Consider the following 27,379-nt stretch of genomic DNA (forward strand, 5'->3'; position numbering starts at 1 on the left):
AACTTGTGTGGAAGCCAATATACTTGGAATCAACGGTTCAGGCATCAAAGGCTAGTACTATATGCGCATTTTGTTGCCTGTTTAATATCAGTTTTAGATCTCGTCCACTCTTCATTTCGCCGTTTCGCCAATTGGCTTCTGAGAAGCATTGAGACGTACTATATGAGGCGTCAAGTATTTATGCGGGAACTTTTGTTTTTTACAGATTGCTTGTGTTGGGGCCTCGACGTCAAGAGGACACACTTACAAGTTGGACATTGGGGATATTCGGCCAAGCGCTGCTATTGCTGCATCTTTTTGCTCCCTAGCTTGCATATGTAGTGGTTAAAGCCGATGACTACTGACACCTGATGCCAACGAAATGCTGATGCAGGCCATGGGCAGAGTGGAGAGGGCCGGGGGTGAGGCTGTTGTATTCGGGCCCTTGGGTTGCTGCTAGTACTTCTGCCGCTGCTGCTGAACTTAAAGCTTTTAGGCCAGACTAGTCGAATCTGTGAGAATATTATTCAGAATAGCTATCCAATATCCTGGACTCTCTCTCTCTGCTTCGCAGCATCTGCCTGCCGCGGGCTTTAGATAAAACCAACGGAATCACAAGATGAATCGTGTATTTACACGTCAGAGACTTGGACTACTTTTTCATGGTCCAGTTACCCATGAGTGGTTTATTTGGAACTCGTTCGAGGGACGCCCTCATGCATCATGTTGAAGAGGCACAGCCACAGCTGGGAACTGCAGTCCAAGTTGCCACGAAATTGTCCGTCTTTGCATTGAATAACGCAAAACACAAACACAGCAAAAGATCCCAGGTGCCAATTTTTCCCAATTCCGTTCAGGATTACCGTCATTTTCTTGCCCGTCTCTCTGATCCCGGGCGTGGCAAAGCCGAAATCCTGGTCTCCAAGTTTCTACCGTCGTGAACGGCTGGAACTTTTGTTCTTGAGAGACTTGAATGGCCCGTCAATCACATTGGGTGGGTATATTGCCTCTGTTATAATGGCTGACTTGCCGGACAAGCAGAGTCAGGGATGGAATCATGCAAGCGCTTCGCTTTACCGCCCAAGGCGCAAGTGGCAACAGTAAACCGAGAGCAAGACAAACCTCGAGATTGCGACATGGAATAAGGGAGAAAAAACAAGAGAGTACTGTAGCATTTCGCATTTCACATCTCAGTGAATGACGAGCCTCGCAAATGAGCCAATGGCCGGACTGGGGAGAAGTCGCATTGCCACGACCAAATTTTCTTTCCCTCAGTTGCATGGTTGCCATACTTTTCTGCATTATGAAGTTGTTTCGCATATATTAGAAGAGTTGGGATATGGATTTGAAGTCTCGACCGGAAACCAAAAGTCAGAGAAGCACAGAAGCCAAGGAACGAAAGGGGGATCCGAAGAGGATAGACTAGAGATTCTACCAAAGTGGCTCAGTTCATACCATGGCGAATATGAATAGGGAAAAAAGTCATAAATAGGCCGCCGGAGAACAGCTCGAGACCAGAGATGGACACAGAATCACCTCGACAGCCGGTCTTTCCTGCAATATTCTGGCCTTGATAGCTCTACCGTCGTTACCATTTGAGATTCACCAACACCACTGCCAATATTTCATCACACTTGGCTTTTTTGACATTGAAAATGATTCCATCTGCTCTCCTTCTACTATTGCCCATGACGGCGGCAGCGCCTGCCTCGAAGCGCGCCGAGCCCGCCCCCCTGATCGTTCCCCGTGATGACTCTGCCGTCTTCCACGACCAATATACCGTCATTCTAAAGGATGACAGCGATTCTCAAGCTCTAACTAATGTCATGGAACTGATCCCTGGTAATGCCACGCAGGTATACGGGAACCTGTTCAAGGGCTTTACCGCGGAGCTTGACGAAGCTAGTCTCGGGGCCCTGCGAGACCACCCTGCGGTATGGTTGCTCCCCATTCCACTCACCCGACGACTAGTATACCCGTTACTGATGGTGATCAGGTCGACTTTGTGGAAATGGATCAAAAGGTCTCTATTCCCGACGAGCCGCAGGGCAAGGTGGACGCCGTCGAGGCAAACCCCAACGCGACGGCCCCTGTTGTCGGACCGCAGGGCCCGGTCCCCTCGCATCCCGATCAAGTTTTCCGACGATACAATGGCTTGACGCAATATCTAAACAACCCCACCGGCGGCGAAGGCGTCTGTGCCTATGTCGTTGACTCGGGTGTGGATGTCACCCATCCGGTACGCCGTCCCCTCGACGTCCGCTTCTCCCATGCGAGCCGCGCGGCAAGCCGTCAACAGGACTAACCTGAAGGCAGGAATTCGGCGGTCGAGCGCACATGGTTGAGTCGACGGTGGACCCCCATGGACTAGACTTGGTCGGCCACGGCACGCACGTTGCCGGCATCCTCGGCAGCAACAGCTACGGCGTGGCAAAGCGTGTGACCATCTACGGCATCAAGGCCCTTTCCGAGCGGCCAGACGCCAGCGGCATATCGAATATGATAGCCGGCTTAGACTACGTCGCACGGGACGCACCCCATCGCCACTGCCCCAACGGAATCGTCGTCAACCTGTCGGCGGGCATAGCCGAAAGAAACGATGCTCTCAACATGGCGGCTCGCGGGCTTGTCGAGAGGGGATACTTTGTAGCCGTCGCTGCAGGTAACGAACGCCACGATGCCAGGCTCAACTCTCCTGCTTCCGAGCCGTCCATTTGCACCGTTGGCGACTATAGGTACCGGGATTCCAACTTTGGCCCTGCTGTTGATATCCAAGCGCCTGCCGTCAACGTTCTCTCTACTGTCCCCGGCGGCCGCATTGTAAGCTATCCATCTCACGGTCATGCTGTTGCCGTCTGAATGATGCTAACGTCTTTTTTTATTTCAGTATCGCCTGACTGGCACTTCTATGGCCTCGCCTTATATCGCTGGTCTTGCTGCGTCCATAGCTTCGGCCCATCATCAGCGTGCCGGTCCGGATCTCTGCGCGTGGATGGTGCAGAGGGCTACTCCGCAATGGTAGTGCTAGGAGCCGGTTGGATTGTTGATGCCTGCAATCTCAAATAGCATTCAGTGGTGCCGAGCACTTGATTGCTGAGCTTTTGAATCCCGAGCAGGACTTGCTTTTGTGTACTTGGGTGTGTGCAGCAGGCTGTATGCTTGCAGGTATCAAGCTTTTTGTATGTACAGGACATTCTATTCTATTCTCACCAAAAAAAAGTGTCACGAGTGCCTTTTATGATTTTGTATTTTGTGGTGCTGGTTCAAACCCGACCCGTATGAGAGATGCAGCATCAACGAGCGCAGCCGTGTCGAGAAACACGGCCGAGGGGTGAATCGTGCCTTCAAATTGATTGAATACGGCATATGTTATGGACTCACTACAAGCTAGCTGTCCTACCCCGGTTTCAGGAATTACTAGTCCATACCAACATTGAAGGAACTCTGCCGAGTGGTGCACTGATGAGATGTGTCATGTGTGCCACGGCTACTTGGTGTCAAACTCTATGCTTGAGGAGGGTGTGGCACAAGTTACAACCACCCGTTTTCCAACCTGCTCGTAATCATTCCCTTGTTGCCGCTCTGCAGTGCATATTCACATGTAGATCCAAAATGGTGGTTCCATCATGATAACCAAGCACATTTCTAGCTGGCACGTGTACGTCACCATTCGGCGGAGGCAAAACCATTTTGAAAAAACTTGTATTACAGTGGCCGTGGGTTCGGTGTACTTTTTTCATGGTATTCGGCGCCACGTCAGATCCGGGAGGGAGTGCTCGCGGCCTTCGCCCCGGGTGTAACAAATCTGCTGCAAGTCGGGCTTCACACCGACAGCAATCAACTTGCCCGAATGGCCGCACGAGCTGTTTTCTTCTAGTGATGTATTCTAGCTTATATATATTTTGACAGCAACACTATCGCAGCCACTTATATTGTACCGCATCGATTATAGCCCCTTCATTCTTTTCAAGTCAAGCGCCTGTCGCCATCAGCCGACGCGAGAACCAGACGTACCTGCGGATCAAGATGCGCAAAATGACTGTTCCCGACGACACACAATATCCTTGGCGGGCGTCACTTGCGTTGACTCGGTTTTAGCGAGAAAGTGTGTCAACATGTTGGTGCATGTTTGACGGCGAGAACCAAGGTTCGAGGCACTTGGTTGACGAGCAGCAAATTTCGCATCACAAAGTAAAACCGGGTTCCAGCATGCTTAAGCCTAAATAACCCCTAATAATGAACAGTGCTACATATTCAGCCATGAGCAACCTCAACATGGACCCTTGTACCAAAGTAGCCTGCTACAAAAACAAAAAGAATAAACATTCACTGCGGATGGGCATGGTCCAACACACCGCCGAAATCCAGATCGACAGACCAAGAATTGGGATCGGGCAGCATGGCATAAAAGTCAAAATCCTCAAAACTACCAAAGTTCTGCACCCAGTCCATCTCGCTCCGTCGGGAAACAGACGCATCACGAGACGAGGGCGCATGGCCGACGCCCGGCTCGGACGCAGTCGACGGCGTCTCCTGCACCTTTTGGAGCAGCTTGCGCAACGCCGGGCCAACAGAAACAAGCAAGTGCCTCTGGTTCATCAACGCAGCACCCCTGTCAAGAATGCAGACGGTCTGACTCACAAGATCGAGGATACGGGCCTTGTCCATCCAGATGGTGCCGGGGTACTTTGTCACGACCTTGAGCAAGAAGACGACGGCAAAGGTAATCATCATATCGAAGCACAGCGAGAGGCCGTTGAGCAGCAGCTGCACCTCCTGGTCGGCGTTCAAGGCGCCCAGGATGGAGGCGGCGCAGACGACGGCCGTGTTGGCCACCTCGTGCAGCTCCGGCGCCAGGGGGGTCGACGCCGGCTCGGGCTCGGGCCCGGGCTCCGCGTGCAGGCCCCGGAAGGCGTGGGAGCAGAGGTACAGCTTGGCAAAGTTGAAGTGAAGGCCGACGCCCTTGGCGGGATAGTTGCCGACCTTTTCGTGGGGACGGAAGCGCTCGCGCCAGTCGGCGTGCCACGTGTCGAGGGCGATGGCGAAGCGCCGCAGCTGAGGCATCTGGGAGGGCGAGACGGGCTTGGCGGTCTCGGTGCCGAAGCAGTCGAATATGGCGCCGTAGACGGACCATATCTTGACCTGGGAGACGAGGCGGACGTCGTCCTCGACGGCGTGCTCCGTCTCGAGCAGCGCCGCGGCCGAGTTGATGCTGACGCACTCGTGGGACATGGGCGGGCGGCCGTACAGGACCGACGTGTGGTGGTCGCACACGTAGACGTGGTAGTAGAGCCGCGTCTTGAGGTATGCGTCGCGGTCGCCCTCGAGGGCCTTGTATATCGCGTGGTGGAGTTGAATCTCGGACGCGATCCGCACGGCTGCATCACCACCAGACGTCAACTCGTCGAGCGGCCACGGCGCACGGGGAGACATGGAGCTTACCGGATCCCGACGACGCCCACGACAGGCTGCTCAGCCAGAAGCCCCCGATGCAGAGGCCCCGGACGTCGTCGGTGTTGTGCTGCCGCGACAGCGACCCCGTCGTGAAGAGCATCTTGAGCTCGGCGAGACACGCGTCGTAGAGATGGCCCAGCTGCGCGGAATGCAGCGCCCCGACGGTGCACACGGCCGCCGTGAGCAGCGGCGAGCTCTCCATGGCCGCCTCCAGGCTGGCGTCGTCGCCCAGGATCCGGTACAGCAGGTGGTCCAGCCGGTCTTGGTACACGGCGAACAGGACTCTTGCCTCCTCGAGCGATATCAACCCCTTTGACACGAGATGCGGCTTTCGCGACGCGTTGCCTGCCGAGGCTCCGGCGCCGGGCACCTGGGCAATGCACGAGGCCGGCATCGACGACGGCTCACACTGCGGATCGACGGTGATTTGCCATGAATGGTCAGGCAAAGGGTCGACATGGCTGCTGCTGCTGTTACTGCTGCTGCTGCCCGCGGGCGTGGTGCGCTGACCATGGCCCAACATGGCACTGAGCTCAGCCTGCTCGCCAAATAGCTCACGCAGTTCCGGCATGTCGAGCTTCTTTGCCACGGCGCCAATGGCATGTTCGAGACGTTGGACCCTTTGCCCAACGGCCTGCTTCCAGCTAGAGCCGGGGTTAACTTGGCGTCACACCATGCATGGAGACGAGCTGGCTGCCGCGACGAACCTGATGTCGTCTTCTAATAGCATCTGCAGGCTGCGGTTCACGGTGCACGGAAGAGATCGCTTCTTGCACCGGGCGCACGGGGCCTTGCCATTTGTCATGTGGCACTTGATCTGGAGGACGTCAGCCAGAGATACATGCACCAGACGTTTTGGTTGAATTTATTTTTTGACCTTTTGCCGGCGACACGCGACGCAGGCTGTAATCCTTCTGCTGATTTCGGGAGGCTTGCCGTCGCCAAAGGATTCTCTCAGCGCCGCCACGCCAGGGAGACACGGGGCGTTGCTCTCCATGACGGCGCACAGTCAACCAGCCAATACCCAGTACAAGATATCCAATGCACAGAGGGCTTTGCCACGGTAGCCAGGCCAGGGAGCAGCCAATACGGTAACAGGGCAATCAGCCTCTCGCATCATATGGTGTATCTGGGAGAGAGTCTCACGAGTTGGGGATGAATGTCGGTCTTCCCCCCGACTCCGTTGCCCCCGCCGAGCAGCTCCATCTTTCTCAGACACGGAGCAACATTGCATTGAACCCACGTGGGATGAGCTCAGCTTAACAATGGCTCCGGGAGGATTCGCCAACGGCTGCTTAATCAGCTGCCATTGCAACCTTGATTGAACTTGACTGGAGGTTTTGCACCGGCATCTCCCCAAGGCACTGGCCGTACTGGCAAGCTACCGCGGAAGCAAAGAAACCAAACAATAGTATACAGTGAGAATTACCGCTTGGATCGCGAAAAACATATTGTATGGCATCTCCCCATCAGACCAGTCCAAGGCGGGAACCACGGCCTCAATTTCGCGTCCGACCGGGTCCCGGACTCCGGGTCCTCGATGGGGCCGGCCGGCGCAGACGGCGCCGCGACTTGACCGTTTCCGTGGGTTGGCGAGGCCGCCATACAAATGACGAGTGGGGTCGCGCTCAAACAGGTTGATTTCTATTAGAAACACGTCTCAATTTTGAAAATGCCATGCACCGTAATCGACCCATTGTTCTTGTGTGCGTGCAGAAGTATGAGGGGGGTCAAAAGTGTTGAAAATTAAGTGTGCCCAACTTAGTTGTATTAACCTTGCCCTCCAACCTGACGGTTGGAGGCAATGCTCACTATAAATACGTGTACCTAATTGCTCTTTATCTTATCCTCACGTGACTGACTCGCCTATTCCAACAAAAAGCACGGCGAGTAGTGCCGACGACCGGGCATGTAAATAGACAGTGGCCAACTACGCCTTATTCCGAGTAGAGATTTCACAAAATCCCCAATACGGGTTCGAGATCCATGCAGGATTATTGATTTTTTTACCATTTCCTACTTTAATTTTGTACCTCATCCCAACGGAATATCACATGTTGTGGTTAGCCTAGTATGACTGGCGGATTACACTGCTTATTCGCACAGCACCCAATATATGTACGCATTGGACACACATACATCCCCTACATGACTCAGGAGGCATAAACGGCCACATAGTCACCCTCCATGGCAGCGCCCCTACCGCCCACCGTCTCGTTTGTAGGCGTCTTGAAGCCGGCAACGGCGTCGGCAAAGGCGCCCCCAACAGCCACCTTGAACAGCACCATCTTCCCATCAGCAGCCAACACTTGCCAGGCGCCGGCATCGCCCAGGTCGGACTGTCGTAGAGTCCATTTGGGCACGCCGTCAATCGCCCAGGTCATGGACTCGGTGTCGTTGCCCCCAGCCCGGCGGTCCACCTCCCGCGAATAGGTGTGCCACAGCCCTCCCCTCGCCTCACGGACTCGCTCATGGAGGACACGCCAGACGGCTCGTTGCACGGGCCCCCGGGGTTGATGCCGCAATGCGCGACGTGCAAGTTTCTCGGCTCTCCGTTGAGCGACTCCGTCATGTCAATCTCCCAGGATGGAGAGGCGTGAAGCGCAAGCATGAATAAATCGTCAGCTATTCATCTTTGTGGAGGGAAACAGCTATAGGAATAAACGGATAGGAAGAATTTTGGGACTATAATTTTTTAAAGTGGCAAGACGAGCATTGACACTGGATATGAGTTCTTATAGTATCAGTTGACCTTGAATGCTACAACACGGCGCGGCCTTGGTGAGATGGGTTGAGCAAGACATGACATCTCCCATATTCCCTAGCGTACCTATAATATAGTACAAGTCATCTTCGGAACGCGACTGCAGAAAACGGATATTTCTTAGGACACAGGAATAACAGGACTCGGAAGAATTGCAGCTTCGAGGACAGAGTCGGGCAGCGTCTGTGGACCAATCAGCGACATGGCCAGGCACTAACCCGGATTTGGTCGCAACAGCCAAGCTCCATCAGCTCATGCACAACTTGACTTCTCCCACGCCAAACGCCGTCTGTGAGCCCCAACAGCTCGCCATGAGCAAAACACCAACCCATCTCCAGGACACCGATGCGTTACCAATCAACAACACCGCCGCACGGCGCCATCTCACACTCTTGGCTCTCAAAGTCACCGCGCGGTTCTACAAGTGGGATGGACCCTGTGTCCCCCTGTCCCGCCGCATCATGGTCAAGACGGATGAGAACATTGACCTGACTGAAGCCGCGACCATGGCCTTCATTGCTGCCCGGACGAGCATCCCCGTACCCCGCGTGCATTGCTCATTTGTCCACAAGAACAAAACGTACATCGTCATGGAGCGCATTCGCGGCAAGACTCTCGCTGCCGCCTGGCCAACTCTTTCGGAGCCGGAGCTCGACGACATCTTGACCCAGCTACGAGACATGCTCAAGGAGCTGCGGGCCCTCCCGGCTCCGGGTGTTGCAGTAGAGAGTTGCGTGGGCGCGTCACTGCATGATTTTCGGATTCCCTGGTCTGAGACAAGATTTGGGCCGTTCCCTTCCATACGGGCATTTCACTTTTGGCTGCGCCAAGGGCTTCAGCCAGAAGAGCACCACCCACAGCATGTCAATGATGAGGATTGGGCCGACATCAAGCGCATGGTGGCCATGCAGGATGAAGACAAGGATTGGGGACCACCGGTGTTTACGCACGGTGATCTGAACCCTTTCAACATCATGGTTCGGGATGGGAAAATTGTTGCCATCATTGACTGGGAGTTCGCGGGCTGGTATCCCCATTATTGGGAATATACCTCTGTTTTTCTTGGAAACAAGACAAGAGGAGCGTGGCAGAAGTTGGTCCCAAAGTTTATTGAGCCCTGCCCGGATGAACTCCGAATGGAGACGATTAGACAGAGATGGTGGGGAGACTTCTAAAAAGGAGGTATGGTGGCCGTGTCCAAGGTACAATCTCCTTCTCGTCCAACATGTCCCAAGTTGGCTTCGGCTCGAACATACGCTCTCCGTCTGGATATCTCCCGGCAGCATTCTTCTCTCCCATGTAGCGCCTAGCCTTTGGCTCCATCTTGCTCCAGTCTGGCTTCAAGGTTCCGTCTCTGTCTTCACCTCTGACCGCAGGCGCCGTGGCTCCCGCCGTCTTCCCAGAGGTATCATCGCGTGCGTGGTATACCGTCGATGCTTTCGCCTCATCTCGCCATTTAACCTGCTTGTGTCGGTACAAATAAGCTCCGCCAAGAGTCGACACTCCTCCAGATTGTAGCAAGGTTAAGGATTCCACTCGTCTTGGTCCATCCTGAATATTGAGATCCCCAGCGGATCAGGAGGACTCCCGTGCAATTACCCGACCATGTGTTGAATTGTCTTCCGCTACCTCAAACTAGCGTCAGTATCGACGCTGTGCTTCCCATGCCTCTTGTCGTGCTATGGTCAACGTTCCATCCTCCAAGCCAACAGCTAGCGTAAGCCGATCAATCACTGTGGCTGCACTTTCCGGAAAGTTCGTCTTGTACGCATTTCATTGTACACCTACTCCACAATGCTCATTACCAAGCATGGAGCACATGATGCACGGAGTCGAACCAAAATGGGTTCCAAGTCTATCCAGGAAGCCACCGAATACGATACCGACGTGTAAAATCTTCTGGTTTTCGCTTCGTACTCTATTGACGTCATTTCGCCCATGCTGTGTTAATCGAGTCAAGGTAAACGCCCTTCCAAGCCTTTCTGGTATGAGGGCAATGCCCATCTTGTTATCCAATCTGCTTTTAGCACTTTCATTATGTCCGGTCGCTCGCTTGGTGTCCATGCGAGCATCCACCGGAGGAGCTCAAACAGCGCATCCCGCTCGTCTTCCCTAATCGTTTCCATGCCCCGAGATTGTCGCGGTTTTTGCACCCACTGCTCGAACCGCCGTTCCCATGACCAGATATCAGACGCATTGCTTAAAGGCCTGCCTGCTTCATCGTACCATTTCGGCCGCTTCTCCCATCTTCCCCACCACTCGGATGGCATGGGACCCTGCAGTTCTACCTGCTGCGCTGTGATCTCGTCCTGCGGTGCGAGGAACCCGTCGATGATGGACCTGTGGGCGAGAAGCTCAAAAATAACGCAACCAAGGCTCCAAATATCAGAGGCAAAGGTAAGAGTTGTTTCTGGCTCAAAGAATGCCTCGGGTGGGCGGAGGACAACGGGTGTATATGACTCAAATCGAGACTTGTCGCATGGCCGGAAGGCAACCCCAAAATCGCTTAGGATTAACTTCGCCTCGCCCAGGGTTATGTCACTGCTTGGTACGCCCATCCATACTGAAGGCACCGCGTAAGAAGGAACCCCGGGGTCTGTTGATGCTGCCCGAACGTCCAGACAAACTACTGGCTCTCGCTCCGGCTCCCCGTACCGTGCGTAGAGTTGCTCTACTGACAAGGTATTGAGTGATGAGGGCAGCTGTAAGAGAAGGTTGCCGAGATGAAGATCTAGAGCACGGGGTCAGTCAGGGTGTCGGCGTAAAAGAGAACAGGACGCTCACCTCCATGGGCATAACCCCTAGCATGGACGAGGGACACGGCCATGACTAGTTGCGCAGCAAGAGATCTGGCAACGTCGAGCTGAAACAGAAAGCTACCCGATGCCTCCCTCGCGTCCCGCAAGCTGCATCGTGCCGGAAGGGTCACGAGGCATGGATGAGTGCCATTAGGCCCGCCAACGTCGAATCGATCAAGTACGACGGGAAGCAGCGACGGCTGGTCTTCCAAGATGCTGCGGCTTCCAGGGCTCTGTGTGATCTGGGAGAGAATATCAAGCTCGCTGCGATCCGCATCCGCGGTGCCGAGTTTGATGGCGACATACTTTGTCGTCTTCTCGTCGATGGCAAGCCAGGCAGTGGAGCAGGCGCCGTGGCCCAGCTTGTGCACTATGCGATATCGTTTGTGAAGTCGATCGTCGATATGAAGTGGATGATAGCCGCCGGGCCGGTAGTCACTGAGATGCTCTACTCCATGGATATACCCGTACTCGGCAGGTGGTGTTGACGTGGTCGAGTACTGCGACTGGGGGGAGCTCGATGCTATGTGCAGTTTAAAACAGGAGTTCAAGGAGGAAGCTCTTGCGGTTGTCGCGCGGCACAAAGAAATGTGACGCGGCAGCCAAAGACCCATCTGCAGCGCATGAGAGATGACCCGCTTTTGGTGTTTGATGAGGCTGAAGACTACATGTTTATCTGGAAGCAGGTGCACCGATTTCTCATGAAAGATGTCAAGGTGTGTTGCAGAGGGTGTTCAATGTTGTTCATTCAAATTGATCCGTATTCGGTGGGGCATGAACGGCCAGGCGCCAAGACGTGCTTGGTTCCTATTGGATACGGCCGTGATGGTGCAGCCTGAGCAGAACAGATGCAACATTCATTACAACCAACGCACCGAGGCCACCCAATCCGATGGGCTTGATGAAGCTACTGCAACAAGCAATGAAACCGCAAATATGGCTCATAAGGTAATAGAGGCCACCATGGTCAAATACTACTTCCATGCCGCGCAAGTTCCGAGAAGCGAAGCCAGGACGATGTAGCCTTAGGGTTAGGGTCGTCATCTGAAGGATCCCATCATCCCACGAGCCACGAGCGATCACGTTACATTTAGCAATAAGACGCAGGTCCATTTAGATCGCGATACTCATGTCGCCTGCCACAGCCATTTCAAGGATCACGGTACGCTGGAATTCCAGGAGGCGACCCATGCAGCAGAAAAGGCCGACTCAACCATGAAACGGGACAACAAACCAGTTTGGCCAGATGACGAGGACCGCGTTCCATGTTCACAGGTTCTCCCATTGTTTCTTGAATGCGTGTTGCCGTTGGTAATCATGCCAGGTCCCTGTGCGTTGTTGCCCTGTACACAATGAGCGACTTGAACAGTGTCAGAACTCAGACAATGAGCCCATGATCCTGACGTACAGCGCTGACCCTGGCTGGTTGAACTTCAGCCTTTGTTTTGTTTTAATGGGATCTCATGCTGAACAGTGCAGCGAATCGATGCCTTGCGTCTTTCACTGGTCGAGCCCTTTGTCATGCTGTCGGAAGCCTCGCGCCTTTATTGATCCAGCACAGCCTGTTCAGAATTCGCCGTCACCTATTTTTGTCCCGATTTCCCGCCACATTCTAAACCACATCTCTATCCTAGTGCCTTCGCCAGCGACGGGACCGCCCATGCCAGCTATGTCTTACCGTCGCGACTTGACCGACTACACTGGCTTGAGCAACGAGGCTGACCAGAAAAAGCCCATACAACCGCCAAACATAGCTAGCCTTGCGGCCCAGGCCCTTGAAGCCTTTGAGAGATGCCTTCATTTATCCGCCTCTTATTCTCGAAACGTTGCTTTCCGCTTCGGCCAACATCTCACATGCTTTGAGCTTTGGATACTCGAGGCTGGTGTCTTCTCTCCAGGGCGAGCTTGTCTAGACCACGCAATCAGACGAGCAGGGCTTTTGCACGAGGGTATCTGCCGTGCTCTGAAGAATCTAATCCAGAGAATTCAAGATTGTGAGTATCGTGCACACTTCCATTAGACAGACTGAGGAGCTTGCCAGAAAAACTCCAATCTTCAATAATAACCAAGGAAACACCTGCTAATCTCGTCAAATAGCTTCATCTATCCTGGAAAAAACAACAAACTCTCGACAAGAAAACTCTACAGAGAATGACCTAAACGACGCTATCAAAGCTATAGCCAAGGTCATGGAGTCGCTCTACGAACCCATCGAATCAGGCCAGGCTAAAGAAATCTCTAGGCGCACTTGGTACTCCACAGACGCAAAACGATTCCCCTTACGAGATGATAACAATAATGATGAGGAGCCACGGCTACGGAAACTATATCTCGACTTTATCCGGGGTCGGTTTCCCAATATCAAGGACTATCTTCCACAGCGCCTTGCTGAATATATGGTCTTACAGCGGAAAAGAACTATAGTTAGGAGGTACTATCACAGAGCTCATCCGCTAAGGGTCGAACATATAGTACCGCGGCCCAAGATTGTACGCCCACAGTTTCTCCGCCACTCGCCAGAGCCGTCGGGTGAGGAATCGGAGGTGGAATCAGAGGTACCTCTCGCCAAAGGGATCACACCATCTCAGGCCGCAAAGGCCGCCGAATTAGCCGCCGAAATGTACAGACAAGACTCGGACTCGACGCCTTCGGCTTTTTCGGCTACGCAGACGTTTGCTCTAAGCAAGCATGAGGACCTTGTCTTTCCACCCGCCCCGAATGCTATGGCTAAACAAGTATATGGAGAACTAAAAAAGCGACGAAAGAAGACTCTCAAAGAACGCCTGACTAAAATCCCCGGCTTTGCAGATTATGAGAAATACAAGCGGCAGCCTTTCAAGGCCCATGCTAGATCAGCGTCATCACTCGCAAAGATTCACCGCAGGGTTACCAAGGAGAAGAAGAAATTCAGAGCCTGCCTCAAGCGGGATTGGATATGCTGCAATGTGAAAGTCGGAGAAGTGGTCTGCCCCTTTTGCCTCCATGTGCTTCCCGCCCTCTCCGTATCCGATGACGAGAGATGGAAGTAAGTGACTATTAACCCTCCCATCGCAAGAAATTTGTATTGACACATGTCTATGTGACGAGTTCTGACTAGCCTTTCCAGGGCCCATATTACAAGTGACCTCGAAATGTACGTTTGCCTGTTCGACAAGTGTGAAACACCAACGGAACCGTACTATGATAGCGACTCATGGTTCCTTCACATGCGCGATGGCCGTCGCTCGCAAAATCACGACGCACAGGACTCCATTGCTCAGGGAGAGTGCCCAATATGCGGCGCTAATCAGTTTGAAGATGGCTTAGAATGCCACATCGCGGGTCATTTGAAGTTCCTCGCGCTCAAGGCCTTGCCACTGCCACCCGGATACAACGGACCGCAGGGTTTTGAAGCTGCAAATAATACAGAGACGCATGCCCTGCCGGTTGTGGAAGATTCCATCGACGGCTCAGCTTGCAGTGATGATGGCGACGGTGAAGTGTCGCCAAGCCCGTACGCACCATGGTGAGGGCACAGCAAATACATTGATTAGGACGTGTCGGACGTGACAGACAGCGATTCTGTTGAGCAGTCATTGTTTGACGGGGTGCCAAAGGAGGACTGGGGATGTTGCGAATGGAGGTTTCTCACCAGGGCGAATGACAAACAATTCGGAAGCTTCCCGGATGAGCCCATCACTCAGTCAATTTATCGGATACAACGCTAGGGCGGTTTGAGCGCGGAAAGAGCTCTATGATCGGATTCGAAAGGGAGTTGAGGAGGCATACTGGATCAGTTCAAGCGACATGAGGCACTGGTTTCAGCCTTTCATGTCAGAGTCTGGGCAGAGAGGCTGCGAAAGGATGGAAGCAGAACGCATGGTCCGAGGCAGAATAAAGTAACGAGGGTTCAGTGGCTTTTTTACGAGTCGAGAAGAATGAAACGCAGATCATGTAACATTGACTCATTGGGAGAAAGAGCATGAGACTCTAAAACACATTTGGAAGGCGACGCGACAGCTCTGGACACAACGAAGACCAAGGAAGCACTGAAACTTTTTGGGGTGCATTCCATTGAACAGTTGTGTCATATTTGGTTTTTTGCATTTCTTGAATTAGCTTTTTACAATCATTGTTTGTTCCATGCACGCGAGCTCTTGGTGTGAGTCCCGTATAAACAACCCTCTTTGCTCTACCGATGAATCACATAGGACCAAAGCTTCGACATCTAGATCAAAACATTCCTGGAGTCCATGGAAGGATGACAATGTTCATTGGGGAGTTTACAAACGAGTCTTACACAGTGGGGTGAGCGACAGGTGAACCCCGTTGACTCGGGCATTTAATATCGTACGGTTACAGGGCTTTTTTGGCGGCGACCTTGATGTAAGGCGTGAAGCGGCAGATAGGGGCCTGGTTGACTCCAAAAGACACCGATTTTGACCATTTCAGGTAGCGAGTCGTGCGTCTGCAAGATGGCTATCTGAAGGGGGGGTTTAGAGTCCGGAAAATCTGTTGACGCAACTCCCATCCACAGAAGATGCATCGCGAAATGCCTGCCAGGCCGTAGATTAGCCTTAACGATATAAGTATTGTTTAGCCTTTAAAATTTGCTTCAAGTGAGCCCATCACCTGGTAGTGCCTTGACCAACCACCCTAGCCACTGCCTCGGGCAGCAACTACAAGAATTATCGCAATACTTCTTATAACCAAGTTCCAACCAAGATCCAGTTCACATTTCAATTCAATCTAAAGCTTCTAGTCCGCGACGGGTAGAGCTAGTGACTACAAGTAGTTCCCGGTATAGATTAACAATCGACGCTAATGCATCATCGTGAAACTAAGCGGTGGCGGAGCTTAAGCTGAGCTGGGGCTGAGCTACAGCATTGGCAGATGTATTTCTCCCACCAGACCAAATATGCACTAATATACTATCATTGAAAGTATATTGATGGCCAGGTACCTGATTTGGTTAAATACTCCGTCTCCCACTATGCCCAAGCTGAAATTAGAGACCAAGCCTGCTAGCTGATAACTCCGAGCGCAGAAGAACCCAAGATGGATCCTCAAGGGATGTACAGAAGCCACATCGTTTCATGACGCAGCCAAGTCCCTCTTCGTGGCTGTTCAATGGCGGAGGAACAAATCTCACATCCTCTCTTGGTGCGGTATATCTACAGCCAAGCCGTGGAGGTGCTTGTCTGGCCAGCACCTCCCACTCAAGCTCTACTTGGACATGTTGACATGATGAGAGGATGGAAGAAATTGCAAGAATTTCCGAGAAAGCAAATATTCGATACCTCACAATCATGTATACGCCCTTCTTGGTCTTGCCCACGATTCTCTTGGCATAGTGCCCGATTATACCCAGCCGTTCTGAGAGGTATTCATTGAGACAACGCCAAAATCATCCAAACAGCGAAAAGCCTGAAAATATTGTACGAGGCTTCAGGTACTAATGAGATTACCAAGGACCTAGACCGGACGATTCCTAGCTGGGTCACGGATTTCACCAAAAGGCGACAGCTTTTAAACGGGCCAGAAGTAACTCGTTTCGAGGGACATACCAGATTATCCTTGGAGAGCCTCTATACCTCAGGAGAATTAGGCACGCAACCTTGGAGGAGCCCAACGGGACATGGAGGGAAGAATTTGTCAGCAACAGATTTCAGCGGCATCAATCTTTCAAAGGCCCCAGTCAGCAGCACAGGCAAAAGAACGGGCCGATTAGTACCACAAGGGATTCGCATTGGCATGCTTCTCGAGCCCCGGTCACCTCTTCCTCGAGAAGCACGAAACAATTCTAGCTAGCAAGACTTGGTAAAGAAAATGGGCCCCTCCCAATGTCGAGAGCTCGCGGTATTTTATGAGCGAGGACGGCGAGAAGTAGAGGAGGTGGTTCTCTTGAATAACTAGTAGAAGGTCAGAAACATGCCGCAATCAGGGCCGGCAATATTCTCAATCAGGAAATGCGTGAGTCGCTTCGTCGGCGATGATTTCATATTGCGTGATCTATATCCGGAGGTGCTTCGGCAAATTAATTATTAATAGTGTTTGACAAGGCGGGTTAGGTTGGTAAAGCGGAGCAATGATCCTGGTCAAGTCAAAACGGTTATTCCGGCCGCGACAAACCCCGCCGTCCGTGGCCTGGCAGAGACGAGATGGCGAGAGGGTGTGCGGCGGCTCCTCCGTCTTGGCTGGTCTGCAGTGTGCATCGCACAGGCGACGACGCCTGCAGTCCAACTCCAAATAGGCAATCAAGCACATGAGATTGCGTCGACTGCGCCGGGAATAAATGAAAAGAACGTGCCGCCAAGGGTACGGGCAGCATTGGCTGGGCAGCTGGGACCAAACGCGGGGATGCCGTTTGGAGAGGGGAATTAAACAAGCCGCATCGAACCATGGAGACGACGGAGGGGGAGGAGCTCCAGTCCGAATTCGTCATGGGGAAGGCGCATTGCATGTGGCCATGGAGCCACCTTCCCGTTCGCATTCAGCATCTCCCACCTTTCCTCCCCATTGACTTTTAAAACTCGAAAATCGCCCAGATTTCTGTCCTTGAGCTGCAGAACTTGCCGCTTGTGTCTCGGATTTGCCCAGCAGCCCAGCGCCGACGTCCATCATGCCTGTCATCCGCGTGGGAACTGCTTCGCCGGCCACCGGCCCCACCAAGGCCGCGACCCTCCGACACTTGTCCGACCTGGCTCGCCGAGCTGCCGCCCAATCCATTGACATTCTCCTGCTCCCCGAGGCCTACATTGGCGGCTACCCGCGCGGCACCGCATTTGGCGCCGTCATTGGCGATCGCCCCTATGAGGGAAGAGAGGAGTTTGCCAGGTACTTTGACCAGGCTGCCGACTTGGGGGACACCGTAGGCGGGGGTGCCGGAGCGGGAGCTCGATGGGTCAAGAGGGAGCTTGGTGGTGATGATGACTTGCCGAGGGGAGATGGCACGAGGGAGGAGCTGGAGAAAATTGCCAGCGATACCGGCGTTTTCATTGTCACCGGCATCATTGAAAAGACGGGCGGCAGCCTATATTGCGCTGTAGTGTATGTGTGCCCCAAGGCCGGTATCATTGGAAAGCGACGCAAGGTCATGCCTGTGAGTTCTGGTCCATTGTCTTTTATTTTTCGTCACATCTCCTTCGTCTTCCGAGGGACGAATCTTTGCCTAACACTCGTCAGACCGGCACAGAACGCCTTTGCTGGGCTCAAGGATCGCCCGCCACCCTGAAGGCTGTATCAACCGTCATTCGGGGCCAACGAGTCAATATCGGTGCCGCCATCTGTTGGGAAAACTACATGCCCTTTGTCCGCCAAGCCCTTTACGAGCAAAACATCAACTTATACCTGGCCCCGACTGCAGACGGCCGAGATGCGTGGATGGGCCTCATGCGCACAGTCGGCGTCGAGGGGCGGTGCTTCGTTGTGAGCAGCAACATGGCGGTACGCAAAGACGGCAGCGCTCGGGTTGCATCGTCGCAGCCAAGCCCTACCCGTGCCCGAGCGAGACGCAGCTCGACATTTACTGACCAAGGCTTCGAAATTGCTCTGCCGTCTGTGAGCCCTACCCGTCGCAGGCGCAGAAAGTCTGTGTTTGACGAGGACGGCAACGAAATCGTTCTTGGGTGTGATGAATCAAACGGTGCCGAAAAGAATGGTACCGCCCCTGGAGCTCAACCCAAGTCAACCGTCGCCACGGCTGAAGGATGGGTGTCCCGCGGCGGGTCGTCGATTGTCAACCCGTTTGGAGACGTTCTCGCCGGGCCACAGTGGGAAGATGACGAGGGGCTCATCTTTGCGGATATTGATCTGAGAGAGTGCATCCGAGGAAGATTGGACCTTGATACGGCAGGGCACTATTCCCGGAATGATTCGTTCAAGTTTACTGTGACTGGACTAGACTTGGACCCCTTGCCGTACTAGTCTGATGTTGTTCAAAACCTGAGCAGACCAAGAATGGTACCGTGGATATGGATGCATCTGCTTAGGACGTGTGTGTTCATCATGTGTGCCACAACTCATGTATGATAAGATTGCAAGATATTCTCAACACAATTCATGCGCCCGAATGTCAAGTCTACAGAGGTGACACTCCTTCCATATTCCCAAAAAAGAAAGAAAAAAAAGAAAAAAAACTACTCGCTATGCCCCAAATTCCAATAAGATACTCCATGCCCATGACGGCCGTATCCCCAAGCCGCTGAATGCTCTTCGCTCGCAAAATCGATCAAACGCCCCAGACATCTCCCCCAAGACAAAATTACTACTGTCCCTACTCCCTCTTATCGCTCGGCTGCTGCGACCTCTGACACGGCCGCCACCCCTTCTCGGCCGCGTCGCAGGCCTTGCGCTCCGCCTCATCCTCCTTCCTCTGCCGCTCCAGCGCAGCCTGCGCCAGGATCTCACGCCGACTCATGCCGGCACCGATATTCCCACCGCCCCCGAGCACAAACTCGCCGCCCGTCCACCCGCCGTCGTCCTCGTGCTCGTCCTCCTCCCCGCCCGCCAGCCCCGCAACGGCATACCTCGACGTCTCGCCGACGGTGTGGCCGCCCGACTTCCAGTCCGCGGCGTCCACCTCCCGCTCGATCTGGCGGCACAGGTCCCAGAACTGCCGGTCGTGCGGGCCGTGCACGTTGTGCGCGAGCTCGTGGCACAGCGTCTTGCGGATGGTCTTGTAGTCGCGGTACCCGTCGTGGGCGTCGGTCCGCAGCCGCAGCTCAATGACCTCGCCCTGGTTGCGGTTGAGCCCGAGCGTCCTCGACGTGCCCTCGTGCGTGGCCTGCGTGTGCGCCAGCGGCTCCATCTCGGTCAGCAGCGACACGGTGAACCTGTGCTTCCGCATGGCGGCCCTGACGCCCGGGTCCTCCTTGAGCCGCAGCAGCAGCTTCTGGCTCGTCTCGGGGTGCGGCAGGCCCTGCAGCGGCCGGACCTGGAGAAAGGTGTACCTGGCGTCGTCGGGGGACCTGGGCCGGCTCCGCCGCTGCGCGTGGTGCTTCATCTTGGCCTTTTGCGCCGCGCGCGCGGCGTTTCTCTGCGCGACCTTGGCCGACATGTCCTGGACGGCCTGGGCCTCGGCGGCGCCGCAGCCCAGGAGCGTCAGCGTCTTTCCTTGCAGGCCGGCGAGCGGCATGTCGGGCTGCTTCAAGGGCGACTTGAGCAGGGGGCCCTTGGGCACGAGTATCTTTTGGTGGGCGACGGGGATGTCGAGCGTCGCCGCGATGTCGTCGAATAAGTCGGTCACGGTGGCGTCTTCTGCCAGCTCAAATGTGTAGTTGTGCTTGCGGTGGGACACGGTGATGGTGACCCAGCCCGACTCGGAGCCCGATGCGCAGCTCTCGTGTGCGTCGGCCATGGTTGTATTGGTAAAGGTAAAGTGTGGTTTCAAGAGCGAGGTCACTGAGGTGGAGTGGTGATGTATAGGTCTTATATAGGAATGATGACAAATGCGGCAATGGGGTGCTTATGCTTTGCTTTGTAGTTTCTCTGGCGGTTCTGAAACAAGGGTCTGGTTGGGAATAACCCCGGGTGTAAAAGGTGGTATGAAAACTGAGTATTTTATACAAAGATGGGGTGCTTTTTTTTTGGATTGCTTTGTTCTCATGCTGCCCGTTTCATTACGCTAGGGGGGCGAGGATGGCCGGAGAATCAAAGCAAAGGCTAATTAATTTGTAATATATATGCCGATGACCGCGCGGTACGAGTTTAGCCGGCTGCGCCACATGCCCGTCTCGCTGGCAAAGGGAGGCGCATGACCGTGTGGCTTAGGTAAGATTCCCAGGCAGGTGCCAGTTGACCCCTAAAGGTTGGTTGGCCCGCTGTAATGAAAGCTGCAATAGGGTGCATGTCCACTGTAATCTGGAATTTTTCGGACCGTTGACGGAGTTAGGCTGCTTGTGGCCTTGTGAGCCGCTTGCGGCACCGCCATCTTCGCTTTGTCAGTCGGCACTGGGATAAATCAGGTGTTCAACGGTTCCATGTACCAGACAGACAGCCGAAACTCGATGTCAGCGATTCATTGCAGGTGGTGCAAATGCAAGGCAGCCCTGTCAGCGAATTGCTGCCGCTTAATTGACGGCCGTGTTTTACTTCAATACACCAGGTGTATGCCACGAATTTTTAAATTGAAACGTGTTTACAATACGCGCTCGCCATCTCCCCAAGATACTCAGGGCAAGTACATGCATGTACTCCGTACCAGCCCCATACCACGACTCTTCAACTTAATTCCGGACTAGTCCTGGACGTCTGGATCAATGACTGCATGTGCCCTGGCATCTGTGTGCTCCTGATTCTGAGACCTGTTGGTTACCAGCGATTTGTGGGCCCGACGAGCTCTCTAACCAGTCACCGTTCAGAGTCTTGCTCCTAAAAGCTAATAACGTACCCGCGTCGTGTCCTTTTTGATCGCACTACATGCTTAGTACTCGCTGGCCATCGAATTGAGCTCCCTTCTCCTGTTCGATTCATACAACCCTCGATTTCTCGAAACTAGCAATACCCATCGCGGACGGCAACCTCCTCATCTCTTCTCCAACCAGAAGAGTCCTTCGCTTCCAATTGTTCAACCCGTGCGAATCCATCGACGCGCCTTCTGTCGCAAGTGCGCAACCGTCAAAATGGTCCTCAACGTATTCCGTATTGCTGGTGCGTCACCCGCCGCTGCTCGGCTCATCCCTCCCTTGCGCTGCGCGATCCATCATGTAGACACAGAAATGGCAGCTAACTCTTCTCGCAGCGGATTTCTCGCATTTGGCGAGTATCCTAATCTTGCTGCACAAGATGACCCAGCTCAACGTACAATTAACCCCCCTCCGCGCCCCTCGGAGACAACCGCAACTCAACCGAACGTGCTCGTTACAACAGTCGCTAACATTCCGCAGAGCTGTTCTGGCATCTCGTTCAAATCACAAGCCCTCTACCTCTTTGTCTACGTGACGCGATATCTCGGTACGCTTCGAACTGCACTCCCTTCTCAGGGGCAACCTGCAAATGCTAACAAGCAACCTGTGCAGACCTTTTCTCGACCGAGAGTTTATACAACTTGGCCTTTAAAATCATGTTCATCGGATCCCAGGGATACATCATCTACCTCATGACCAACGCCTACAAGCCTACAAACGATCCCAACGTCGACACCTTCCGCGTCCAGTACCTCCTCGCTGGCGCCGCCGTGCTGGCCGTTTTGTTCCCTTACAAGTACACCTTTTCCGAAATCATGTGGGCCTTTTCCATCTGGCTGGAGTCTGTGGCCATCCTTCCCCAGCTCTTCATGCTTCAGAGAACTGGCGAGGCCGAAACCATCACAACTCACTACCTGTTCGCCCTGGGTAGCTACCGAGCCCTGTACATTCCCAACTGGATCTACCGATATTTCATGGACACTCACTACAAGACTGATTGGATCGCCATCATTGCCGGCATCATTCAGACTGTCTTGTATAGTGACTTCTTCTACGTCTACTACACCAAGGTCCTCAAGGGCAAGAAGTTCAAGCTCCCCGTCTAAGTAGCCCACTAGCTGCATGGATATCCCTCGGTGAGGTTCAATCATGTTCGAGATATCTGGATCATCCACGACAATGCTTTCCGAACCAACTACACAGACATGGCGAATAACGGCCATCTCTACAACACGCTAACAATGCGTTATTTTTTTGCGTTTTGTAAGCATGTACAGTGCTTCAATCCGCAAATAGCATAAAAGAATTACATTACTGCCGTTAAATGGCTGGCATGGTGGCGTTGAAGGCGAAAATACTGACATTTAGTGGTCGTGAGATTTGACGTTTGCACGGCCAAGGTGTATATTGACCCTGGCATGATGCTACAATAATAGAAGGAGACGATGTGTCTATGGAATATTAAAAGGGACGATGACAAGGGGCAGAAATGATGACCCGTCTTCACGGCACAGTCAGGCTAGTCCACCTTGTAGCTTAGCAAATAGTGACGCGAGGTGCATGCATCTTGTTTCGGAACATGTGAGCCGTGATTCGACATGTGAGGTGATGGCGGGAAGCTGACGCATAAAGGCGCCACAAACGGCGATGCAGATATAAAAACCCAGCAAAATAATTCAAACCAGACTTTAAGCTCATACAATCCAAACTTATGAAGAAAACAGCGGTAGAACCTTTCAATTCAAACCCAGTTTTGAACCAGACAAAGAGTGGAGTCACGTGATATCGCCTCGCATGACATCGTTCTTCGATCCCCTGCTTCCAATCATCAAAACCATCAACCACAAGTCAACCACGTCCAAGCTCGGCATCCCAAAAAAAAATGACGAGCGAGGCGCCAGAGAATCCCAGTTCCCAGCCAGCCACTCAAAACGGGCAGGCGGAACAGCAGGAAATCCCCGATGGCCCAAATCCCCCGCCCGAGCTCCCGTCAGGCCAAGATCGACTGCCAACGCGAAAGGATACATCACTACGAGAGTTCTTGAACAAGATCGACGACTGCGCCCCCATTGTAAGTCGTTCCCAGACGCGGGCGCCGCCGCCCAAATCAATCGCGGCAGGTGACTGACCAGACTCGCGATAGATTCCCGACGCCGTAACCAGCTACTACATGACCAAGGCGGGCCTCCCGCCGCCGCCGCAGACCGACGCCCGCCTGGCGCGGCTGCTCGCGCTGGCGACGCAAAAGTTCATCGCCGACATTGCCGCCGACGCGTACCAGTACAGCCGCATCCGCGCCTCGAGCAACACCAACAACCCGATGGGCACGCTCGGCGCGGCCGCTGGGTTCCCCATCCCCGGGCAGCAGGCGGGCCAGCCTGGCAACAAGGACCAGGGCAAGGGCGCGCCGCTGGGGATCCAGCGCCCCGGGTACGGAGGCGGAGGGCAGGGCGGGAGCCAGAACAGGACGGTTCTGACCATGGAGGATCTGGGCATGGCGGTGGGGGAGTATGGCGTCAATGTGAAGCGGAGCGAGTTTTATCGCTAGATGGCGGAGCATGGGGTCTTGTACATTACTCTCGTCTCAGGACCGGCGTAGTCAACGGCTTGTTTTTTTGTTGTTGTTGTTTTTTGCTTTGGAATTCGGGAGCTTGGCGTCTTGGAGGGCGGTTCAGCTAGATGATGGAGTGCTTGGCTCACGGCGTTGGTTTCTTTTATTGTCGGCACACGACGCAAGGGCATGGCAGAAATACAAGGAATTGCTGCTTATGAAACGAAAAAAAGAAAACACAACTTCTACTAAACAAGGCTGAGTGCCTTGTGTTGTCATCTTTGTCATTGCTCGCCATATTGTTACAGGTCTTTTGTACAAGTCGCAGCAAATACCAATCCGGCTCATCCCACCCCATGGTCCTACTTTCTATCCCAGATGTTCGGCTTTCGAGTCCTGTCGCGCCAGTGGTCAGCATTGTCTCCCTCTCCCCCTTTTGCAAACCCATTTAACGAAGCGAGGTACAAACGTACGGTGAGAACTCGCCCAGCTTGTGTCCAACCATGTCCTCTGTTATCGTCACCTGGTGGTAGTCCTTGCCATTGTGAATCTCAAACTTGAGCCCGACAAAGTTGGGCAAAACGGTCGCCGAGCGGGCTTGTGTTCGCACGGGCGGGACTTTATCGCCTTGTTTCTTGGGGAATACAATCGGGAGCCTGGGGAACATTGCAAATCATTAGGGATACTGTTCGAGGGGGTGGTTTGCGGGAAATCGAGGTCGTCAAACATACGGAACAAGGTGTGGCCCTGTGCGGTTGTAATCAGCAATTGGGTTTACTTTTCGGCGATTTTGGGGGGGCGTCGATGCGTACCTTTCCACACGGAGCGCTTCAACAGCGCTCGAGTTGCTTGCATTTTGGATCTGGGAGTCGGTGACTGCGCAGACTGTCAGTCGCGAGATAGGTCTGTCGGGGTGGACTGAGGTTGACCAAAAGTCGTATGTGGTCACGTGACTTTGATAGATGAACAGTGTGGACTTGCATGTTGTAACGGATACGTAAATCATCAGCAGTCTGCCTTTTGGATTATTTGGGGTGTAGCCATGTGTACCAAGGTATATATTCGTGTACAATTCTGTATATCATGTCGAGTTTTGAGTACTGGAATTGAGTAATGAAAACTGCAGGCTATATTTGTGTTCGAGCCAGTAGAGACGTACGTGTAGGTGCGGCCTTCAATGTTGTGCAGAGGGGTCTTGGAAGCACTGCTTATTTTTACGTTGGAAAATCCAGCTTTGCTGCAAAACCTTTAAAAACAAAACAATAAAAAGATGAAATAAAGAATTAAACCAACTATTCATTACTCTGTCCTACACGCACTTTTGCAGGACGGTAATAACCTTTTGAGGCGAATCATAAAGACAGGCATTTAAATTCCCGGGTAGGCATCTCACCATCACGTGGCGGTTCGACCGCTGGGCGTTCCCCAGGCCAGTTCGCCTTGGTGGCTCTAGCGTCTCGAACGGCCCGCAGGCTACCAAATTATTGTGGACAGAATTCCGTCTCTAGTACGACAACGCATCCATCCGTCATTTTGCTATTTTGCATTTGCATCGGGGCAGCAGGGCATTCGAATTGTTTGCATGCCAGAATCTTGGCGATTTCCCCCCAAATCAGCGTCGAATTTCATTGCCGAACCGGTTTCGTGTTGGACAGACACCAACGCTCCTTGTGCCGCTCCAGGAGCCCCTTCTGCCTGCCCGCCTTGCAGGAAGCGGCGTTGGATCGAATTCCGCCAGCCAGCCTGACCGACGGACGCGCACGCCCGTTTGCGCCGGCATCAAGCAAAGTTTCGAAAAGCTCGCACGTTCCATAGGCGGATACAACCACGACAACTATCCCTACGCCCTTCCACCTCCCCATCGATGCCTAGCGCTACAGCATCCGGGGCGAACCCGGGCGGCGACTCGTCGGCTCGTTCCCGCGATCACAATCAAGGAAACCAGGGGCGAGCGTACACAGAGGATCAAAAGGCGGCCGTCATACGTATTCGAAAATGCAAGGCCACCGCCTTTTACGACATCCTGGCACTGGAAAGCGTCAAGACGACCTGCACGGAAGCGGACATCAAGAAGGCCTATCGAAAACAGTCCCTGTTGACCCATCCGGATAAAAATGGCCACGAGCACGCCGACGAGGCCTTCAAGATGGTCAGCCGAGCGTTTGGCATCCTGGGCGACAAGGAGAAGCGAGAAAAGTATGACAGGTTCGGCACCGACCCGGACAGCAGATTTGCCGCGGCACAGGCGCAGAATCCGTTTGCGGGATTTGCCTCGCGACAGGCGTCGGGGGGCATGGGCCGCGGCGGCGCGGGCATGTGGGAGGAAGAGATCAGCCCAGAGGAGATGTTTGCGAGGTTCTTTGGCGGCGGCGGAGGATTCGGCGGCGGCGGCCCGTTCGGAGGTGAGATACCGACATTGACCCCGAGGTGCTTCTCGGCCCGGAACAGCGTGTACTGACGGAGCAGCGTTCGACACAGGACCCCAGTTTGTCTTCAACCTCGGTGGCGGCCCTGGCATCCGGGTCCACCAGTTTGGCGGCGCGAGACCGAGGCGACGACCGCGGGAGGCGCAAGAGGCCGAGCAACAACAGGGCGGGCTGCAGAACCTGATGACTCTGCTGCCCATATTGATCTTCTTCATCTTGCCCATGCTCTCGTCCCTGTTTACGGGCGGGTCCTCGGGCTCCTCCGTTCCCATGCGATACGACGACCCCCAGCCGCCGTACACGGAGAGACGCTACACGCCCAACCACAAGGTCAAGTATTTTGTCAACCCCAAGGACGTCCAGTCGTTTAGCAAGTCCAAGCTCGCGCAGCTGGATCATACGGCCGAGGCCAATTTCATCCGCTTCCTGGACAACAAGTGCGAGCACGAAAATATTGCCCAGCGCCGCCTGCGGGAGGATGCCATGGGATGGTTCTACGAGGATGTGGAGAAGATGGAACAGGCGAACCGGTATCCCAAGCCAAACTGTGACCGGTTGAGATCGTTGGGGTACAGGCGGACATGAGACATGGTAGCCACCCCCCTTTTTTTACAGCAAGACTATGAGCCAAGACAAGACGTAATTTTTTTCTCTCTCTGCACGATTCTACTCTTGTTTGTACAGACATGTAGCCTTTTCTTGTATTGAAACGAAGAGCTCGGAGTTTGGTGGGCTTATATTCTATTTTTATTATCTAGTTGGTTTCCGCATTGGCGATGGCCGAGCATAAAGTGCATGGCATGACATGGCATGACGGGGGGTTAGCGGATAATAAGCACGCTAGTGTCGTGGGACTAGAGAAGGGGTGCGTGTGCGTGTGCGTATGTAGACAATGGTGGTGTAGAAGGTTTCTTCCGTCATGAATATGAGAATGTACTGGTGCTGGACTGTCTAGTGTTGTAGGCGTAAGCACGGAGCATGCGTGATGGCACGAGGCATGTGTCTCTGAAGACATGAAAGCA

The 27,379-nt window shown here is 53.7% G+C and overlaps 12 protein-coding genes across 12 annotated transcripts; 7 read left to right on the forward strand and 5 right to left on the reverse strand.

The window, feature by feature from the left end:
• Window positions 1-1,634: 1,634 nt before the first annotated feature.
• On the forward strand, window positions 1,635-3,001 carry MAA_08333 (Peptidase S8, subtilisin-related protein; the record flags this gene model as incomplete). Its single annotated transcript, XM_007826331.1, has 4 exons — window positions 1,635-1,913; window positions 1,976-2,218; window positions 2,296-2,799; window positions 2,867-3,001. 4 exons carry the CDS (start codon window positions 1,635-1,637, stop codon window positions 2,999-3,001), a joined length of 1,161 nt encoding a protein of 386 aa, XP_007824522.1.
• A 1,304-nt stretch (window positions 3,002-4,305) lies between these two features.
• Window positions 4,306-6,430, reverse strand: MAA_08332 (Zn(2)-C6 fungal-type DNA-binding domain protein; the record flags this gene model as incomplete). Its single annotated transcript, XM_007826330.1, has 4 exons — window positions 4,306-5,357; window positions 5,422-6,077; window positions 6,141-6,250; window positions 6,311-6,430. The coding sequence occupies 4 exons, from the start codon at window positions 6,428-6,430 to the stop codon at window positions 4,306-4,308; spliced, it is 1,938 nt and encodes a 645-aa protein (XP_007824521.1).
• A 1,156-nt stretch (window positions 6,431-7,586) lies between these two features.
• MAA_08331 (uncharacterized protein) lies at window positions 7,587-7,817 on the reverse strand (the record flags this gene model as incomplete). Its single annotated transcript, XM_007826329.1, has 1 exon — window positions 7,587-7,817. One exon carries the CDS (start codon window positions 7,815-7,817, stop codon window positions 7,587-7,589), a length of 231 nt encoding a protein of 76 aa, XP_007824520.1.
• Window positions 7,818-8,508: 691 nt separating this feature from the next.
• Window positions 8,509-9,372, forward strand: MAA_08330 (protein kinase subdomain-containing protein; the record flags this gene model as incomplete). The annotated part of the gene is made up of 1 exon (XM_007826328.1): window positions 8,509-9,372. One exon carries the CDS (start codon window positions 8,509-8,511, stop codon window positions 9,370-9,372), a length of 864 nt encoding a protein of 287 aa, XP_007824519.1.
• Window positions 9,373-10,152: 780 nt separating this feature from the next.
• MAA_08329 (Protein kinase, catalytic domain protein) lies at window positions 10,153-12,108 on the reverse strand (the record flags this gene model as incomplete). The annotated part of the gene is made up of 3 exons (XM_007826327.1): window positions 10,153-10,928; window positions 10,982-11,518; window positions 11,871-12,108. 3 exons carry the CDS (start codon window positions 12,106-12,108, stop codon window positions 10,153-10,155), a joined length of 1,551 nt encoding a protein of 516 aa, XP_007824518.1.
• A 556-nt stretch (window positions 12,109-12,664) lies between these two features.
• Window positions 12,665-14,504, forward strand: MAA_08328 (uncharacterized protein; the record flags this gene model as incomplete). The annotated part of the gene is made up of 3 exons (XM_007826326.1): window positions 12,665-12,989; window positions 13,093-14,020; window positions 14,102-14,504. 3 exons carry the CDS (start codon window positions 12,665-12,667, stop codon window positions 14,502-14,504), a joined length of 1,656 nt encoding a protein of 551 aa, XP_007824517.1.
• A 3,092-nt stretch (window positions 14,505-17,596) lies between these two features.
• Window positions 17,597-18,900, forward strand: MAA_08327 (uncharacterized protein; the record flags this gene model as incomplete). The annotated part of the gene is made up of 2 exons (XM_007826325.1): window positions 17,597-18,076; window positions 18,160-18,900. 2 exons carry the CDS (start codon window positions 17,597-17,599, stop codon window positions 18,898-18,900), a joined length of 1,221 nt encoding a protein of 406 aa, XP_007824516.1.
• A 349-nt stretch (window positions 18,901-19,249) lies between these two features.
• Window positions 19,250-20,332, reverse strand: MAA_08326 (wlm; the record flags this gene model as incomplete). Its single annotated transcript, XM_007826324.1, has 1 exon — window positions 19,250-20,332. The coding sequence occupies one exon, from the start codon at window positions 20,330-20,332 to the stop codon at window positions 19,250-19,252; it is 1,083 nt and encodes a 360-aa protein (XP_007824515.1).
• Window positions 20,333-21,596: 1,264 nt separating this feature from the next.
• MAA_08325 (ER lumen protein retaining receptor) lies at window positions 21,597-22,486 on the forward strand (the record flags this gene model as incomplete). Its single annotated transcript, XM_007826323.1, has 2 exons — window positions 21,597-21,927; window positions 21,993-22,486. 2 exons carry the CDS (start codon window positions 21,597-21,599, stop codon window positions 22,484-22,486), a joined length of 825 nt encoding a protein of 274 aa, XP_007824514.1.
• A 776-nt stretch (window positions 22,487-23,262) lies between these two features.
• On the forward strand, window positions 23,263-23,928 carry MAA_08324 (Transcription initiation factor TFIID, 23-30kDa subunit; the record flags this gene model as incomplete). The annotated part of the gene is made up of 2 exons (XM_007826322.1): window positions 23,263-23,451; window positions 23,524-23,928. The coding sequence occupies 2 exons, from the start codon at window positions 23,263-23,265 to the stop codon at window positions 23,926-23,928; spliced, it is 594 nt and encodes a 197-aa protein (XP_007824513.1).
• A 365-nt stretch (window positions 23,929-24,293) lies between these two features.
• On the reverse strand, window positions 24,294-24,786 carry MAA_08323 (uncharacterized protein; the record flags this gene model as incomplete). Its single annotated transcript, XM_007826321.1, has 4 exons — window positions 24,294-24,327; window positions 24,405-24,587; window positions 24,663-24,678; window positions 24,744-24,786. 4 exons carry the CDS (start codon window positions 24,784-24,786, stop codon window positions 24,294-24,296), a joined length of 276 nt encoding a protein of 91 aa, XP_007824512.1.
• Window positions 24,787-25,795: 1,009 nt separating this feature from the next.
• On the forward strand, window positions 25,796-26,942 carry MAA_08322 (Heat shock protein DnaJ; the record flags this gene model as incomplete). Its single annotated transcript, XM_007826320.1, has 2 exons — window positions 25,796-26,333; window positions 26,380-26,942. 2 exons carry the CDS (start codon window positions 25,796-25,798, stop codon window positions 26,940-26,942), a joined length of 1,101 nt encoding a protein of 366 aa, XP_007824511.1.
• Between the last annotated feature and the right edge of the window lie 437 nt (window positions 26,943-27,379).

Source organism: Metarhizium robertsii (genome assembly GCF_000187425.2).
Source record: "Metarhizium robertsii ARSEF 23 chromosome Unknown MAA_Scf_1, whole genome shotgun sequence".
Taxonomy (NCBI): domain Eukaryota; kingdom Fungi; phylum Ascomycota; class Sordariomycetes; order Hypocreales; family Clavicipitaceae; genus Metarhizium; species Metarhizium robertsii.